This window comes from Microcebus murinus, chromosome 9, assembly GCF_040939455.1.
Source record: "Microcebus murinus isolate Inina chromosome 9, M.murinus_Inina_mat1.0, whole genome shotgun sequence".
NCBI classification, from domain to species: Eukaryota; Metazoa; Chordata; class Mammalia; order Primates; family Cheirogaleidae; genus Microcebus; species Microcebus murinus.
Genome location: NC_134112.1, coordinates 41,885,615 through 41,902,869, shown reverse-complemented (window position 1 = coordinate 41,902,869; position 17,255 = coordinate 41,885,615). Strand labels below are relative to the sequence as shown.

Below are 17,255 nucleotides of genomic sequence, written 5' to 3'. Positions count from 1 at the left end.
AAAGGAGATCTGAAAAATAAACTGAAACTCCAGGATCTGTGAGACAATACCAAATGGTCTAATATTCATGTCATTATAGTCCTAGAAAAGAATTCCCAGGAAGGAAGGCATTCGATGCCAACATATTCCCAAATTTGGTAAAAAACAAATGTTTTTTTAAAAAGCTCAATAAACAATAAAATGGAAAAAATGTAGAAAAATTATACAAATACCTATTATAACCAAACTACTGAAAACCAAAGATAAAGAACAATGTGGAATAGTAAGAGAAAAACAAAATAGTATATATGTTAAACAAAAAAAGAAGACATTTAGATAAGAATTGTTTCAAATCCTCTAAAGTAAAACTTTAGTTCATACTCCACAATAGATTACTCATACTCAAGAAATGTTTGTCATATGGGGTGGCAGAAGTTGCTAGTTGAACTATAATATGCATTCTTCCCTTCTTCCGCAGTAAGAAAAATGTTAATTGGCTCAGATGGCTGCCTAGAATAAAGACCACATTTCCCAGTCCTTGTTGCAGCCAGGTATGGTGATGGGGACTAGATTCTGGCCAATGGGATATGAATGGCTTGATGTGTGCAACTTCCAGTCCATGCTAAAGGAAGAAGTATGACTTTCCCTTCTCTTTTCCCCGTCCCCAGTGGTTGGAATGAAGATGTGGTGGCCATCCAGGATCGTGGGGATGAGGAAAGCACCTTCAGGATGGCAGACTAGCAAGAATGAAGAAGCCTAAACCCCTGAGGACACTAATGAATAGAGCCACTACATAGCTTGGAGTTTTAAACAAGGGAAATAAAATTACATCTTAACTATGAAATAGTTAACCCATTTCATAGCTCTATCACATGCAGGCAAACCTATATCCTATTTGTACCAATTGATATGTGTCAGAATGTTATTAATAAATAAGTTGAAGGTTTGATCTAACCTCTAAGAAGCAATAGTCAGCAGACATGAAACTGAAGAATGTTCAAACACTTGACATTCCCTTTCACATTGTGGGTATAAAAAGGGATGTGCACATATGTATGTGTACATGTGTATATGCAGTTATTTATACTTCACTTTAGATCTGAGGTGATCAAGGCTCCAAATATTCATATTTAATGAAAATCTGGAGGCCATTTGAGAGATATTATAAACATGATACTGGAAACAAAAGTTCCTTCATAAGCAGATGAGGGAGAAAAATTTTTTTTATAAGAGAAATGGGAAGATCTAATATAACAGGGATTCAGTTGATAAACATGTCAAATTAAGGATAAGAAGAGCATTGAAAATAAAAGAATTTAGATGATTTTTTTTTATAGCTGAAGAATAAACAACCTCCATCAAGGACCAGTATTAAAGGCAACAGGAAGCCACGGGTGGGAGGTCCAGAGTTCACAGGCAGACTTGTCTTTGAACCTCATTTTTGTCCTTGTAGTGGTAACCCAGCACCAGGACACCACAAAACCCAGGACGTGGCAGCACCATCCAGGCATTTCCAGAATCAGAACATAACCCCTGCTAAAACCAGCAAATAAGCTATAATACAAAGTTTGAGAACATATCTAGCTCTTAATTATTATCTAAATATTTATTTACAGATTTGTCTTGGCTGCTTCTGCACCTTAATCCTCCTAGTGTATTACACTAGGACCTCTGCCAAGGGCAAGGAAATGGAAAAAGGAGTCATATCCAACTTTGCCGTTTCTTGGGCTAACAAAAAAAAAAATGTTACAACAATAATAATAAATTAGCAGATGGTTAGAAATAAACTCAAAGTTATTGTCAACAATGTGAGATTTGAAATTATCCCTTCTTTCTATTTTTTCCCTTCTCCCACTACCCTACATAAAGGAAGCTCTCTTCATTCTCTAGGCAACAGAATTATTCACATCCGAATCATACATTTTATTCAAACTCACTTGCCACTTTCTAGCTGGGAGGATATTCAGCATAAATCTGGATTTGTGGTCATTTTGATTAAATGAGACTATGTAGGTAAAAACATACGGTAAACATCAGTAGATAGTACTGTTATACTATCTTCACATTATTTAGATTTAACACAATTGCCTAACTTTCTCTAAAGTTACCAGAAGATTCTGGAAGCAGCTTCCTTTCTTCTGCCCAAGAGGGGCCAGGTGTCATTTATAAATCCTATCTGTGATTTGCTTCTGTCCAGAAAGAATGACCCATAAATTAAGTGGTCACCTCTAGTCTTGGGCTTAAGTTTAATACTTGTTTTTAGATTGGTATGTGGCTAAAAGGTGGGAAATACTACTCTACTCCATTGGGAGAGAGTGGAATTTAATCACTCACAAATCTTCAAGGAGAAAAAACACACAAACAGTTAAACAAACTATAGATCCCAAGGGTAACTGAAAATGTAAAATATTACCCCAAAACTCTTAATTGGGTTTTAATGTTAAAATTCACAGCATCATGAAACACACAAGTTATTCTTTAATAAATTGTCTTTGGAAGTTCTAAAACATAAAAATCTTCTTATGAAACCATCTTATCCTTCCCTACATTCTCTTCTAGACTTATACTCCATTGCAATTTGACTGTCAAATATACTCATGGATGTTTGCAAGACTGGCCTTCAGTGAACACCAAGTTTGGGCCAGAATGTTCTGTACCAAAAGCAAAGGAAGAAAGCATTCATTACCTGTTCCCCTTGACTCCCAATTCCGGGCATGCCCATTGGTCCCTGGGGCCCCACAGGTCCTAAATCCCCCTGTATAGAAAATAAGCCAGAAATATAACAACAAAAGAAGGTTTTAAATAAAATAAACCTTATTCTTTCATATTTTGCTAATTTAGAATTAGGCTAGAGTAAAATCTATCTTTACATTATAAAAAAATTTCAAGATGGAAAATTATAAAACTTCATTTCATTCCTTCAAAGCAGTTGATAGTTTGTTGTAATTTGACAAAATAGGAAATGACATTTTGCTATTTAGTCTAAATTGGTGAGCATTTGCATCAGCTTGATCACCAACTTGGACTTATCAATCATTTCTCACAACCAAAAATTCCTGAATAGTTATTATAATGACACAAACACTTCCTGTTAAGATCATAACAGAAATATTTTAAGTATAAAATTCACAGGGTACAAGAAAACTGAGATTTGAGAGAAACTGATGAAAACAACGTTAAAATTTTCTAAACACCATTTTCCTCCAAAATTTATTTAAAACGCATTTTGAAAAATTAAAGAATGATCTCAGGTGAAAACAACAAAATTAAAGAGCCCCACCTTCTCCTTCCATGAATTTGAAAAAACAAAGTAAGAGTTATCAGCAAAAAGAATATCATTCATTCATTCCTTGAGTCTTCATACAAATATTTGTTGAGTACCCAGTATGTACCAGGAACTGTTCCAAACACTGGAAAAACAACAGTGACCAAAACACCTCAAAATCACTGTCCTCAATAGAGCTTACATTTTACTAGGAGAAACCAAAGATAATAAACAAAACAGAGAGATAAAAATTAATCAGGGAAGGAGAGAGGCAGCAACAATTTTGGATAAGATGGCCAGGGATAGCCTCACTGATGAGAAGAATTCAGACAGGTAGAAACCTGGAGGTAAAGCAAACAGCCAGTGCAGGGGTGATGACTGGCATGTTCCAGAACAGCAAGAAGATAGTGCAGGGCAGCCGTGACCATGGCAGGGGGCGGTAGACGATGGAGGCTGAGGACTATGGCAGCAGGGTCCATTAGAAGGGTCAACAGGGCCTTTGAGGCCATTGTAAGGACTTTTCTCTCAATGAGATGAGAATTCACTTAGCCGAGAAGGCAAAGATCTTAGTTTTTAAGGCTCAGTCAGAAGTTGTATTGAGAACAGACTGAAGGGAAATCCACATGAGAGATGATAAGGGTATGCACCAGGGTGTCGGTAGCAGAGGGGGTAGGCAGTACTCAGACCCTCCTGTATTTTGAAGGTAGAACCTACAGGATTTGCTGGATTAAGAGGACTCCAAGATATCTCCAAGGTCTTTGGGAGAATAGAGTTGTCACTTACCAAGGAGAAGCCTGAGAGAGAAGCAAGGGTGGAGATGGAAGGGGTGATATTGGGAGCTCAGTTTTAGACACAAGTTTGAGATGCCTAAAACAGACATCTAAGTGGAGATACCAATTAGGTGGCAGAGGTCTGGGCTAGTTGGGAGCCCTCAGTCAGGTATTTAAAACCATGACTGACTGAATTTGCCAAGTAGATAGAAAAAAAGAGAAGGTGCAAGGACAGAGCCCTTTAAGTACCCCATTTGGAGATCAGAGAGATGAAGAAGACATAGCAGTGGAGACTGAGAAGCAGCAGCCAGGGAGACCAAGAGAAGAGTGTGTTTCAGGAAGCTGAGGGATCCATCTGTCAAATGCTACTTGGTAGGTCAAGTAAGTTGACAACTGAGAATAGACCACTGGATTGGGCAACATGCTTAAGACACCTAATGTAAAGGCAATTGTATTTATTTAGACTTACATTGGGGTTATAAAACTTGTTCTTAAGCAATTGGATAGTAAATAATTTTTGGCTTCAGAGCCATAATAACATCTCTTGACAATTGATCAATGCTACTTTGGTAGTGCAAAAGTCGCTACAGACAATGTATAAATGAACACATGTGCCTGTGTTCCAATAACATCTTATTTACAAAAACAGGCAGCCAGGCTCATAGTTTGCCAATGTCTGGGCTAAATACATATTTTTTATGAACAAAAACATATTAGATTAAACTTTATACAATATTAAAGTATATAGAACCTGCACTAAGATATGCCCTGGAACATGCTTCTCAGTGTTTCATTCGTATCAACCATTGGTCTAAATAAACATGATGGAAGGAAAACATAATGGAGTCAAGTTTGATTCAGAGATGAATTATTTGCCATCATTTAATCCTCACAACAGCCTCTGAAGGGGGGCATCCCTGTTTTCCAGATGAGCTTTAATAACTCACCCCAGCTCACACAGCTGTCAGATGACAGAAGTGAGATTCAAGTCCAGTCTCTGGCTCCAGAACCCAAATCATAACCACTATTCTGCAAATATTCAGTAAATACGTAAGAGAGAGCCCCTTTTGTGCTGCATTATTTACACTTAAATATCTTTCTCATAACTACTTCTTTGTTTTGTATCAATTATATGTATTTGAGAGCCTTTATCATAGGTGAGTTTATCTTATCACTTGAATATCAGACACCAAAGTCTCTGAATCTAGGGTTATATGTAAAATCATAGAAAATGAAGAAAGGAGGAAGGAAAAAGGAAAAATCATATTGCTTCGGTAAGGGAATAGCAGATAAAGGCTGTGCTATGTGATAATGTCCTGATATTTCAAAGTGTTTTCTTCACATGAGCTCCAGATGTAAAAATGTAAGCACCATGTCACAACACCACCTGAAAAAGTTAACTTAGTGAACTTATAAAACAATGGTTCTGTTGTACTCAGTTCTCACTGCTCCAGAGGAACAAAGAACATCTTACATATTTTTTGGAGTATTTTGGAGCTGCAGTTACAACCAGAGCTGAATGATGTGAAACAAGAATTGTATTATATCCAAAATTTATATAACTCACTATTTATCATTATCTCTGCTATTTAAATACAGACAGCCAGAAGAGACAACTACCAGTAAATAAAGAGAGTAAGTCATTCAAGATTGAACTCCAACACTTGAGATAATCATGAATGTCAACTGTTATTCTAATATAATATATGATAATGATATGCTTTAAGGTTGACATATAAATGACTTCCAGCTGATGTGAGGTCTCTGTTTGGGGCACATTTTTTATATCCCCTCCCTCTCTGGCAGCTTCACTTCCACTGCTCTTTAATGCCTTGTCAGTCTCCAGTAGTTTCTATCACTAGCCTGACTCCTATTTATAATCTGGTATAATTTGCAGCTATTTTAAAGACCATAAATATCTAATGAGAAAAAGAAGAGCAACCCCTGACAGCCAGGAGCTGAGCTGACCCTGGCAGTAGGCTGTGGCACTGATCATATACAGTTTTACAGACCATCAGCATCAGATAAGGCCACTTTATGACTGTGATGCAACCAAGAAAAATGCAAGACCACTCCATGATCATGTCTGAGCACAGACAAAAACAAGGACTGTCCAAACCCTGCAAATGGTCAAACATCCTCCTATATTCACTAAAAAATGAGTGACTTCTACTTCTTTATCAATTATGACTCAGCCAGGGGCAAATTTTACAGAATGAGTCATTTTATTTTTATTAATACATTTTTGTGTCTCTTTTATATTGTTATTTCTGAAATGAACATATTTTAAATAACAGAGAAAAAAATAAGTTTCAGGGAAATAATCCTCCCAGATTGAACAACACAATTAGAACATTAGTAAGACATAAGGGCTAAATCGACGGCTGCTATGTTCATGATTTAGTTCTAACTTCCCCCACCTGACTGGCACCATTACTGCATGAGGCTGGTTGGGGAGAGTTTATGGGGATCAAGTATGCCAGTCTGTTATCAACTTTTGACAATGGTGTACTGTGTTTCTGTTTGAAGTGGAATTTGTGAACAGTTGAACAGCTCAACAATATTTTTTAATTCTGTCTGCTTAATAGCTCATCATGTCAAAGAAAACCAAGAGAACACTGAAGGAAGAAAACAGATTTTTAATGAGGATTGGGAATTGCAGTATTATCTTGTTTCTACTAAAGATGATTTGCTTGCTTTGTGATACTGCAATATCAACATTAAAGAAATTTAATGTTCATCAGCATTATAACACTCATAAGGACCACAAATATGTTATATTAGAGGGAGAGGCACAAAGGTTTTATTGCAGAAATTAAAAGATGAAAAGCAAAAGCAAAGACAATTCTTTCAAGCAGCAATAAGACTTGGAAATAATGCTACTGAAGCAACTTATAAACTTATATAGCTTATATACTTGGGAAAACTTATAGCTTATATACTTGGGAAAAAGGGAAGCCATTCAGTGATATAGACATTGTCCAAGAATACATTGTTGAAGTTGTAGGGTGCTTAGACCCCAATAACGTTTCAAAGTACAAATAACTGCTTCTTTCAGGAAGAACCCAACTGATTGGCAGTATGAATTAGCCTTCAACTTAACAGAATAACTTCATACAATACTTCAAAAGGAAAATATATATTATTCAATTGCTTTGGATAAATCAACTGATACTACTGACTCAGCACAGGTTTTATACTTATTTGGGTCATAACAGATTTTCTATGCTATGAAGAGTTACTTGCTTTGGGCACGCTTGCAAACAGAACATGAGTAATAGACAACTTCAACAACTTTCAACATGAAGTTGGACTGAATTTGGTAAATTTCATGAGTGTATACATACAGATGGAGCACCCTCCATGACAGGAAAACATGAAGGATTTATTGCATAGATTTAAAAAGTATTAACAAATCCAGATGTTTTCATTTCTTTTCATTGTATCTTGCATCAGCAAAATCTCTGCAATAAAGCTAACACTTTAAGTGGCACTTTGCAACAAGTTATGAGTATTGTTAACTATATTCGTGCAAATGTATCATGGTATCATCAGTTTTGTAACATGCTAAAGTTGAACAATGAGGTACTCAGTGTGGATTTGCCATTATCATTCTGAAGTGCATTGGCTATCACAGGGACAGGTGTTGGCCAAGATTTTATATCTGTGAGAACAGATAGCTAAATTTCATGAAGAACAGAATCAGCAATGTAAATTATTGAAAGAATATTTCTATAGGAATGCAGCATTTCTGTGTGATATCATGTGATATCATGTCAAATCGAAATTACGTGAATATTTCTTTGCAAGGTAAAACTAAGTCTATATATGATATGTGGCAAAAAAAAAATCTAAGCCTTTCAAAAAAAAAACTATCTTTTTTCAAAACATTTCAGTAGGAGATTTCGAATGAACATTTTCCCCACTTAGCAAAGGTCACTGATGAGCAGGATGATATATGCGAATCATTTGAAGAATATGCAGCTGTTATAGACCTATTCATTGAAGAATACAATGAAAATTTCACTGACTTTGAGAATCATGACATCACACTCAAATTAGCATTTCAGCCTCACCTAGTTGATATCACCAAGGCACCTAAAGAACTACAGATGGAATTCATTGAGCTCTCAGTAGATGACATTTGAAAGTCATTGTTTGATGCTAAAAAAGATCCAACTGAAATATGGAAAAATGCAGTAGAATACCCACACCTTCGAAAACATGCTCAAAAAATGCTTTCTTGCTTTTCAACCACTTATTGCTGCAAATCTACATTTTCCTACCTAACCCAAATCAAGATGCCCTTAAGGTTACAGATGACTGATACCCACCTAGAGGATCAACTGAAACTGGTTGATCCTCCATGCTACAACCAAATTTTCAAATGCTTTCCAACAAAAAGCAGATATAACCAAGTCATTCAAAGGTTAGTTAACTTTAAAATTAACAAATAGTTTTCATTTTTTGAAATTATTAAGTACATAGTAGTTAGGTTTTACAAAATAATATAAATTTTTAAGTCTATCTAATTGAAGTTTCTTGAATGAAGCCTTATTTGATTACAGTAAATTAATGAAGGCTTCCAATAGGAAAAGTTTCCCCACCCTGATACAGCCTAACTCTGTTTTTCCCAACTTCTAGATGAGATTCCTTAAAATACTCAAAATGATCCCAACTTCCTGATAGCATCCAAATCCAGAGCCAACCCCTGCTTTCTTGAATACTCCCCAAAAATCATCCAACACAAGCCCAAATTCTATGAAATATCTTGTATTTCATCTTCTTCCCGAGTCACTGTAGGTTCTCCATGGTACCTGGTCTCCCTCTGTGTGGTGAGTCAATAAACTTTTGTTTGACTATAGGTGGATTCCTCTTGGTCCTTGCTGGAGGGCATCAACACTAGTTTTCTTAAATGAGTTCTCTTATTTTAACCCCATTTTAAGGTAATATTTTGGAATGAGAGGCTAAGGATGGATAAGCATTTCTGGAATAGATTCAAGTTAGTATATTTTTAACAACTACTTTCTTTACTAAGAAGAGGTGTCTTTTGATAATGTCTGGCTTCAAAGGTGCTTTGCTGATTGTAGAAGTCACTGGGGATGTCGGAACCAAACTAAGTAAAATATTTCTATAAATGTAAATAATAATAATGGGATTTAATAATAATGGGATAAATAATAATGGGATTTCTCAGATCATGGTTCATCCTCCATAATAATACACCTTTCATATAATAGATTTATAGTCAACTGGATACCTGTGTGGTATAGTTGTCATGTATACAGTTCAAAAATGTACATACATAAAGAATAATGAGAGAAATAATTTTATTGGAATTTTTTCTATTGTACACCCTATATACAGTACCTTGTCCCCTTTGATTGACAGGCCTTGTAATCCTTGTGGGCCAATTGGTCCTTCAGAACCTTTTTCACCCTGAAAGTATATGGGAGGGATATCAGTGACTAACAAAAATCAGGACTTTAAATTTTACATAATAATTACTATGAATTATACTTCAAACTGATTTTTTAAATCAAGCATGCAAATTCACTGCTCACTGCAAATAGGTAATTCGAACTGACTCTGAGATTTGCAACTTGTAAAAATAATTAGTCATAACACTGTAAGAGGAAGGAGTCTGTCCAAGCAGACCACATATGTAGCATCGCTGATGTTGGAAAAGAGCTCAATTTATAATCTAAACATAAATATTTGAAAATGAGATAGCTAATCAAGTACATAGTACCACTAGCCGGATCAAGCCTCCTTTTCCACATGGCTCAAACTGGATCTATCACATAAGGAAAGTTTGCCTCTCATACTATTAGTATATGGACTAATACTTGCTAGAATTGGATTACTTATTAAATGTTTTGCATCCAAATGTATAAAAATTCATTGAAAATTTAGGTTTAAAAGAATTCATGGGTTGGGCACGGTGGCTCACACCTGTAATCCTAGCACTCTGGGAGGCCAAGATGGGAGCATTGCTCAAGGTCAGGAGTTCGAAACCAGCCTGAGCAAGAGTGAGACCCCATCTCTACTAAAAATAGAAACAAATTAATTGGCCAACTAAAAATATATAGAAAAAAACTAACCGGGCATGGTGGCACATGCCTGTAGACCCAGCTACCTAGGAGGCTGAGGCAGAAGGATCTCTTGAGCCCAGGAGTTTGAGGTTGCTATGAGCTAGGCTGATGCCACGGCACTGTAGCCCGGGCAACAGAGTGAGACTCTGTCTCAAAATAAATAAATAAATAATAAAAGAATTCATGGGTAAATAAATCTTCTTGGATATACTCCCATAGTTACATGACCTCTTTGACTAGGTCTGGTCTTAACGTTAATGAAATCGTAACATTTCACACATTTGCATGAAGAGTGAAGCATGTCATCAATCAGAAATAGCATTCACTTAATAAATTTATTAGAACAAAGAGTAAAATCAAAGAACATTTGCAAATTAGCCACAAGTAGCACATTTAGAAAACATCCATTGCTCTGACCGGTTGGGAGAAGTATTCTGACTAATGGATTCTTCTGACCATTACCACAGAGTATAATCTCATATGCTTAATCCTAAAACAACACCAAACAGGATGAGATCTTTCTTTGATGAGCTGGAGGTCAATGCAGTGCCCTTGGCTTATTATACACAAGAGTATATCATGCATTATACTTTATATAATATATAAAGATATGTTGAACTTTCTCTAAGACATGCCCTGAAATATTCTTCTTAGTGGTTCATATATTCACTTCTTATTCGTTTCTTTATTTTTAAAAAAAACAGATTATAAAGAGTAATAATTCTGGCAATTTGAATCTTCCACATTGTTTGGGCTACACATGAAGAGAAATTTATTATATGCCAAAAGATTGTTTAAGAAACTATGTATTATTATATAAAGCTTTCTGTGATTTAGTGCCAAATTGCTAACCTCTGTCTTCTGATAGTGATACTTTGGTTAGTCAAGGTATTAGTAATGTCCTTTTATCCAACACATTATTTCCATTATTATGACAAATTAAAATTTGTTGGTTAACAAGGGTATCTTTTAAAATTCAACCCATAAGTCACTCACAACTTAGTATGAATTTTTTATTTTAATTGCTTTCCCTCTAGTTGAAATTTCGGTTTCTCATAGGTAATTGAACATTGAGCATGGTGGAAGAGGCTAAGAATGAGATTTACTTTTAGAACATGAGGACATACTAAAAAGGCCAGATCTTAGTGACCTGATAGAGTGACTGATGTGGAAGGTCTTAGATACTGAGAAAGCAGCATGTGGTTCCCTGAGAAGTATGTGTGTGCACACATGTGCATGCTTGGGAGAAAGAATTTGGAAATTAATCAAGAAGGACTCCAAAATATTAATCTTTATTTACTATGAATTTTTCTTGATGCTGCCCAAAGTTTTTGGGGAAAACACTTCCTATGTTGCCTTTGACAAATATGCCACAGGTTGTGGGTAAACAGCCTAGATCAGGGACAGCAAACTATGGCTTATTGGCCAAATGCAGCCCACTGCCTGTTTTTAGCAAACACAGTTTTATTGGAACAGCCACCCTCATTCGTTTATATGTTGTTTATGGCTGCTTTCAAGCTTCAACAGCAGAGTTAAGTAGTTGCAACAGATACCATATGGCTCACAAAGACCGAAATATTTGCTATCTGGCCCTTTACAGAAAATGTTTGCCAACCCCTAGAGCAGAAGAACTTGAGCTCTAAGAATTATATGTGGAAAGCAGTAAGAAACGTTAAATTCTCAATTTCCAGGTAAAAGGTAGGTCTTTCATAACATTTTGTTCTTTCTGTAAAATTTCCTTTTTTATTATATTGATGGTAATACTATTACAGATTGGTTTCTTACCTGTGTTTTACAAAGCTGTGAATGAAGCACTGCCATAGCTAGACTCAGTGACACCTTCTGGGCAAAGATTGCTACTTATCACCATGGCTTTAATGACTACAAACTACTTTAAGAGATTTTTCTAATTTCATATGTAGTAATTACTTGAAGCGGAAGTCTGTCATAAGTGCAAATTTCACCATACTTTTACATTAAGGGAAAGTTTACATATTCCTTCATTTAATAAGATAAAGATGATCATAGAAAATACCTGACTTCTGATAATTGCATAGGACACATATTTTAAATTTGCAATTCATGACCATATAAGACAAAGTACTTTTTTCTAGTACTGAAGATATTGTTACCTTTGGTCCTGGAAATCCTTCTCCGGGTGAGCCCCTCTCTCCTGGTGCTCCCTCAGGCCCACGGGGACCCTGGTTAGGATAGAAGGAAATTAGAAGTGGGAAGAGAGAAAGACAGAACAGTAGAAGAGATGGAAAGAAGAGGGGAAGAAAGAGAATGGTTATATTTCAGTACACATGGATTAAAAAAATGGATGATTGGATCTGTACTGAACATGTAAGACTTTTTTTCTTTATATTCCCTAAATAACACAGTATAACAATAATTTCCATAGGATTTACATTGTATTGGGTGTTATAAAGTAATCTAGAGATGATTTAAAGTATACAGAAGGATGTGCATAGTTATGAGCGAATATGCCATTTTATATAAGGGACTTGAGCATCTATGGATTTTGGTATCCAGGGAGGTCCTGGAACCAATTCCCCACGGATTCTAAGGGATGACTGTTGCTCTATTTAAATCTCATTGAAGTGAGAATTCTTCTATCTAGCCCCATACCAATCAGAAGAATTTTAAATCTGTGAAGAATAATATTCCATAGTATTAAATACACATTCCATTTGACTGGCATAAGATGTTCTATTCAAGTGTTCTCAAATTAAAAGAAAATGGAAATTAAGTGATGCTTCAGAATGAGGATTAAGGAATCAATTCTACGAGGAAAGACTAAAACTCTAGGACTGTGTGGACTGGAGAAGGATGCAGAGTGATTTAATGATTTAATTAAGTATCAGGGGAACCCTGGGAAGAAATCACCACACAGCTGTTGTGAAGTAGTAAATGCTGTTTACATGTGTTTTAATTTCTCTCTTGATAAATTTGGATTAAAATTTGAATTATTTCATGCACTAGTTGAACCCACTGGCAGTTTTATGTGAAAATTGGAATCTTGATAAGATCATTAAGAGGAAACATGGTTTTTCAATCTCAATGATTAAAATTAAGAAGCGCATATGACTATTACTCAGAAAGGCACTGGGCAAGGAGGGGACTTCTCACATAAGTTTAGAAAAACAACACAGCCTCAGGCTTTGAAATGGACTGGCAGAAACATACTAATTGAAAAATTAAAGACAATAATAGTGAGGTTTTCATTTAAACCAGAAATTGAAAAGGTGACAGTTTTTCCCTCTTTTTCTTCTTGACCATAAAGCAAAAAAAGCAGAACAGGGACTTACAATGAGAATCTTAGAAGAACAAACTGGAGCTTTTCCTTGAATGGATCTAAACAGATAATTAGGATTCACTTGCCAGGGAAGTAAACCTATGATGGAACAAAGTCTACTGAGTCTCCCACAAGCCCCTAAGCCAGCATGCTGCAGACACTCTGAATCATCTTTGGGCTTGATATGCAGTAATCCAGGGTGACTTAAGAGATGCTTTTTGCCCGAGCCTTTTAGCAGAACTATAACGCAGCATTATACCCATCAGTGACTGATCATAGTTATAGATTCATCAGAAAGATAGCTAATGTGTTTAATTTTTTTCCTTTCCCTAATTTTGTATATTTTAAGAGACCGTCTTCTTTAATATTTATGCATAATTGATTTAATAAAGACTTTAATTAAAAGCAAACGCTAACATCTATTTCAATTTAAATTGCAGTGCTTATTAGACAGCTAGTTTTTAACATTCCAAGACCTTAATCAAAGCACTAATATCCATGACAGCCTACTCTAATGGCATAGCAATTAGCCAGGGAAATAATAAATATGAGCATGAAAACTAGATTGCAAACTAAACCAAAAACTGCCAAGCTCACATCACATACTGTAACAGAGAAAATATTGACAAATTACTCTTCTTCCCCAGTGAAAAAACACAATTTACATTAAATATAAGGAAGTCTTTTTCCAGTACATTCATTTTTTTTATTCATTCAACAAATATTTACCAAATGGCTAGTAGGTGGAAGGCACTGTGCTAGGTTGTAGGAACAGCAGACAGAACTGCTGCCTGTCTCATGGAGTTTACAGCATTACATGAAAGTAAAAAGTAGACTTTGGTGTCATTTGGACTGAGGTTCAAATACCAGCTATGCTACATTTCCCTGGCTAATTGCTCTTTAAACAGGGGGCCAATTCACTGGCCCTCAGACGGTTGGAGCATGCGCACTGTGGGCCCGGAAGGAGTCCGCTGCTAAGCAGGACAGGCAGCTGCGGCAAAAACACCCAGTGGGCCAGATAAATGTCCTCGGCGGGCGGCATGTGTCCCGAGGGCGGTAGTTTGAGGACACCTGATGTGGAGAGAGGTAAGCTGCACAGAATAAACACTTAATATTCCTTCCTCTGTGTTTCTAGACTACCCGAGCTACGGTGAAAGTGAAAATATTGGAGGCTTTAAGGAGCCATGTGCTTACAGCTGCTGAGACCAGAGTTAATGCTCATGGACAATCACTTAGGGGAATTTAAACAACAGTGATCCAAGGTTTAATTACTCTAAATGGTCAGAGTAACATTCCACACCATCAGTATATTCTCAGGTTTTCCAATTAAACAGTCAGGATGGGAGATGATTATTAACCAGAGAAGAGAAATAGCAAACCCATTAACTTGGGTTAATGAGCTATACTGTGAATTTATTAAGACAGTATAAAAGGATCACTTTTAAAAAACATAAATGCTTCTATTAAAAAAAAACTCAGTGTCCTTTCAAAGTCCACGAGAACCAATTGCAACTATGGCATATTTGGCTTCTAATGAACACTTCTAATAAAAAAATAGTGGAGGGACCTAATTATCAGTTAACATGGTCTGATTAGTGAAATGCTTTCTTTAACACATTGAGATAAAATATGATTGTCCATTATATTAATTTTGTTATTTTCCTTAATAATCTCAATAATGTTAATAATCAAGAAAAGTGGTTCCAAAATACATGGCAAGCATTAAAGATAAATATGCTAGATAATAGCAAAAATTGTCCATTATCATCTACTTTATTTTTTAACCTCCAAGCAATTAGAGTTCTCCTTTAGGGGTTATTTTTTATTCTCATTGCTCTGAATAACCTTGCACAATAAACAAACGGATCACCCTGAGAGTCTTAACCAATTTATTTTTCATGAATCAATTACATCTACCAGATCAGCACAAAACTAGGGGTAATCACATAAAGATGATAACTGACCGTTCAAAGTTAAGTCTTGGAACTAGAATATTAATTCCATCTATCTGTAGATTTATATTAGTGTGGGAGTGAAAACAGAGTAGTACTAAACCTGAAAGCACTTGCAAAGAAACAAAAGTAGAGACTTTAAGCAGAACCTTTGTCAGTCCTAAGGTAAGTCTTTATGGTACTTCTAAATAATTCAAAAATTCACATTGTTGATTTTTTACAATGAATTTTGGTGCAACATTTTAATATATTATTTAGGATCTTTCCCACCTTTGTTATGATTTTAGATTCCAACTAGATCCACTTAAATCACAAAACTTCATAGCATAACTCCGTGGCTTGGAAAACAACAAACAAATAAGAATTTTATGTTCTGGCAATATTGTTAAAACTTTCTAGCTATAGTTAGAAAGACAAGTCATATTTTTTTCTTTAAAATAAAATTTTTTTGAGACATGGTCTCGCTCTGTTACCTAAGCTATGTACAGTGGCATTATCATAGCTAACTGCAACCTCAAACTCCTGGGCTCAAGTGGTCCTCCTGCCTCAGCCTCCTGAGTGACTGGGACTGCAGGTGCACACCAGCATGCCAAGGTAATTTTTGTTTTTGTTTTTGTTTTTTGGAAGACAGGGTCTTGCTATGTAGCTCAGGCTGGTCTCAAACTCCTGGCCTCCATCAATTCTGCTCCCAGCACTGCCTCAGCTTTCAGAGTGCTAGGATTACAGATGTGAGCCACTGTGCCCATCCTAAAATGACTTTTAAAGGCATAGCAGAGCCCAAAGAAAATAACAGAAATCACAGGGTTTAAAAAAAGAGAGTTGAAAACGTGAGTGGCACGCAGCTAAGCTGGTACTGTAGTTGACCTGTACAGAGAGGTCTGTTTCTGTCGTGGGAATAAGTCCAGTAAATCTAGAGGAGGAAAGAGTAGCAAAGACTTTGGCTCGCCCAATGGAAAATGAGGAGAAAAGTAGAACCGAAATTCTGACATAAATGTAGGAACTTCAAAGTTATACAGACGGTCCCAGACTTGTGATGGGATGGCTTTACTTACAATTTTTAGACTTTACAATGGATTTATCAGGATATAACCTCATGGTAAGTTAAGGAGCTCCTTATGACTTACAATGGGGCTACATTTATGTTGGATGTGTATTACTTTTGCACCATTGTAAATTTGAAAAATCATAAATCAAACCATTGTAAGTCAGGGATCATCTTCTGTGTTGCCACCATTAAATACATTTTCAACTTATTATATTTTTTATGTGTGATGGGTTTATCAGACCAAAAATGTTTAATGCTAACATACTTTCACTGAAAACAACTTCTAAAAGATGTTTTTCTTGAATAAAGAAAGAAGCCAAAAAGAATAGAGAAATTTGAGAAGCTATGGCGAGACAACAAATTGGTAAACATATGGGTAAAACTAAGTAAATATTGACTGAAAAAACTAAAACGACAATAATAAATAATTTTAGTGGGATGAAAATAAGGTACAACTAAGTTAACAGAGAATAATACTCTGAAAGTAGTGGAGATGATTGTAGTAAAAGCCTCCTACAGTCAGTGTATTTTTCAGGAGTGGGTGGAAACGTTGATGACATTTTAGCCAAAGGGGTTTTGTCCTTTTTAGTCTCATAATAAAGTCTTTCCAGAGCAAACCTTTGATGAAGTCCAATTATTTTTTTCTTTTGGATTATGTTTTTGGTGACATGTCTAAGAAATCTTCATCAAGCCCTAGATTCCAAAGGTTTTCTCTTATGTTTTATTCCAAAAGTTTTATAGCTTTTACATCTTACATTTGAATCTATAATCCATTTTGAGTAAATTTTTGTATAAGGTGTGATACTCAGGTTGAGGTTCATTTTTCGTGTATCCAATTGCTCCAGCATTAT

The 17,255-nt window shown here is 35.8% G+C and overlaps 1 protein-coding gene across 1 annotated transcript in view; it reads right to left on the bottom strand.

Annotated features, from left to right (window-relative positions):
• Positions 1-17,255, bottom strand: part of COL28A1 (collagen type XXVIII alpha 1 chain) — a 160,296-nt gene that overhangs the window by 90,154 nt on the left and 52,887 nt on the right. Inside the window, exons 13-15 of the mRNA XM_012757144.2 lie at positions 12,242-12,310; positions 9,385-9,453; positions 2,666-2,734 (exon numbers count right to left, since the gene is read on the bottom strand). Coding sequence (XP_012612598.2) covers positions 2,666-2,734; positions 9,385-9,453; positions 12,242-12,310 — 207 coding nt within the window. The remainder of the gene's footprint in view (positions 1-2,665; positions 2,735-9,384; positions 9,454-12,241; positions 12,311-17,255) is intronic.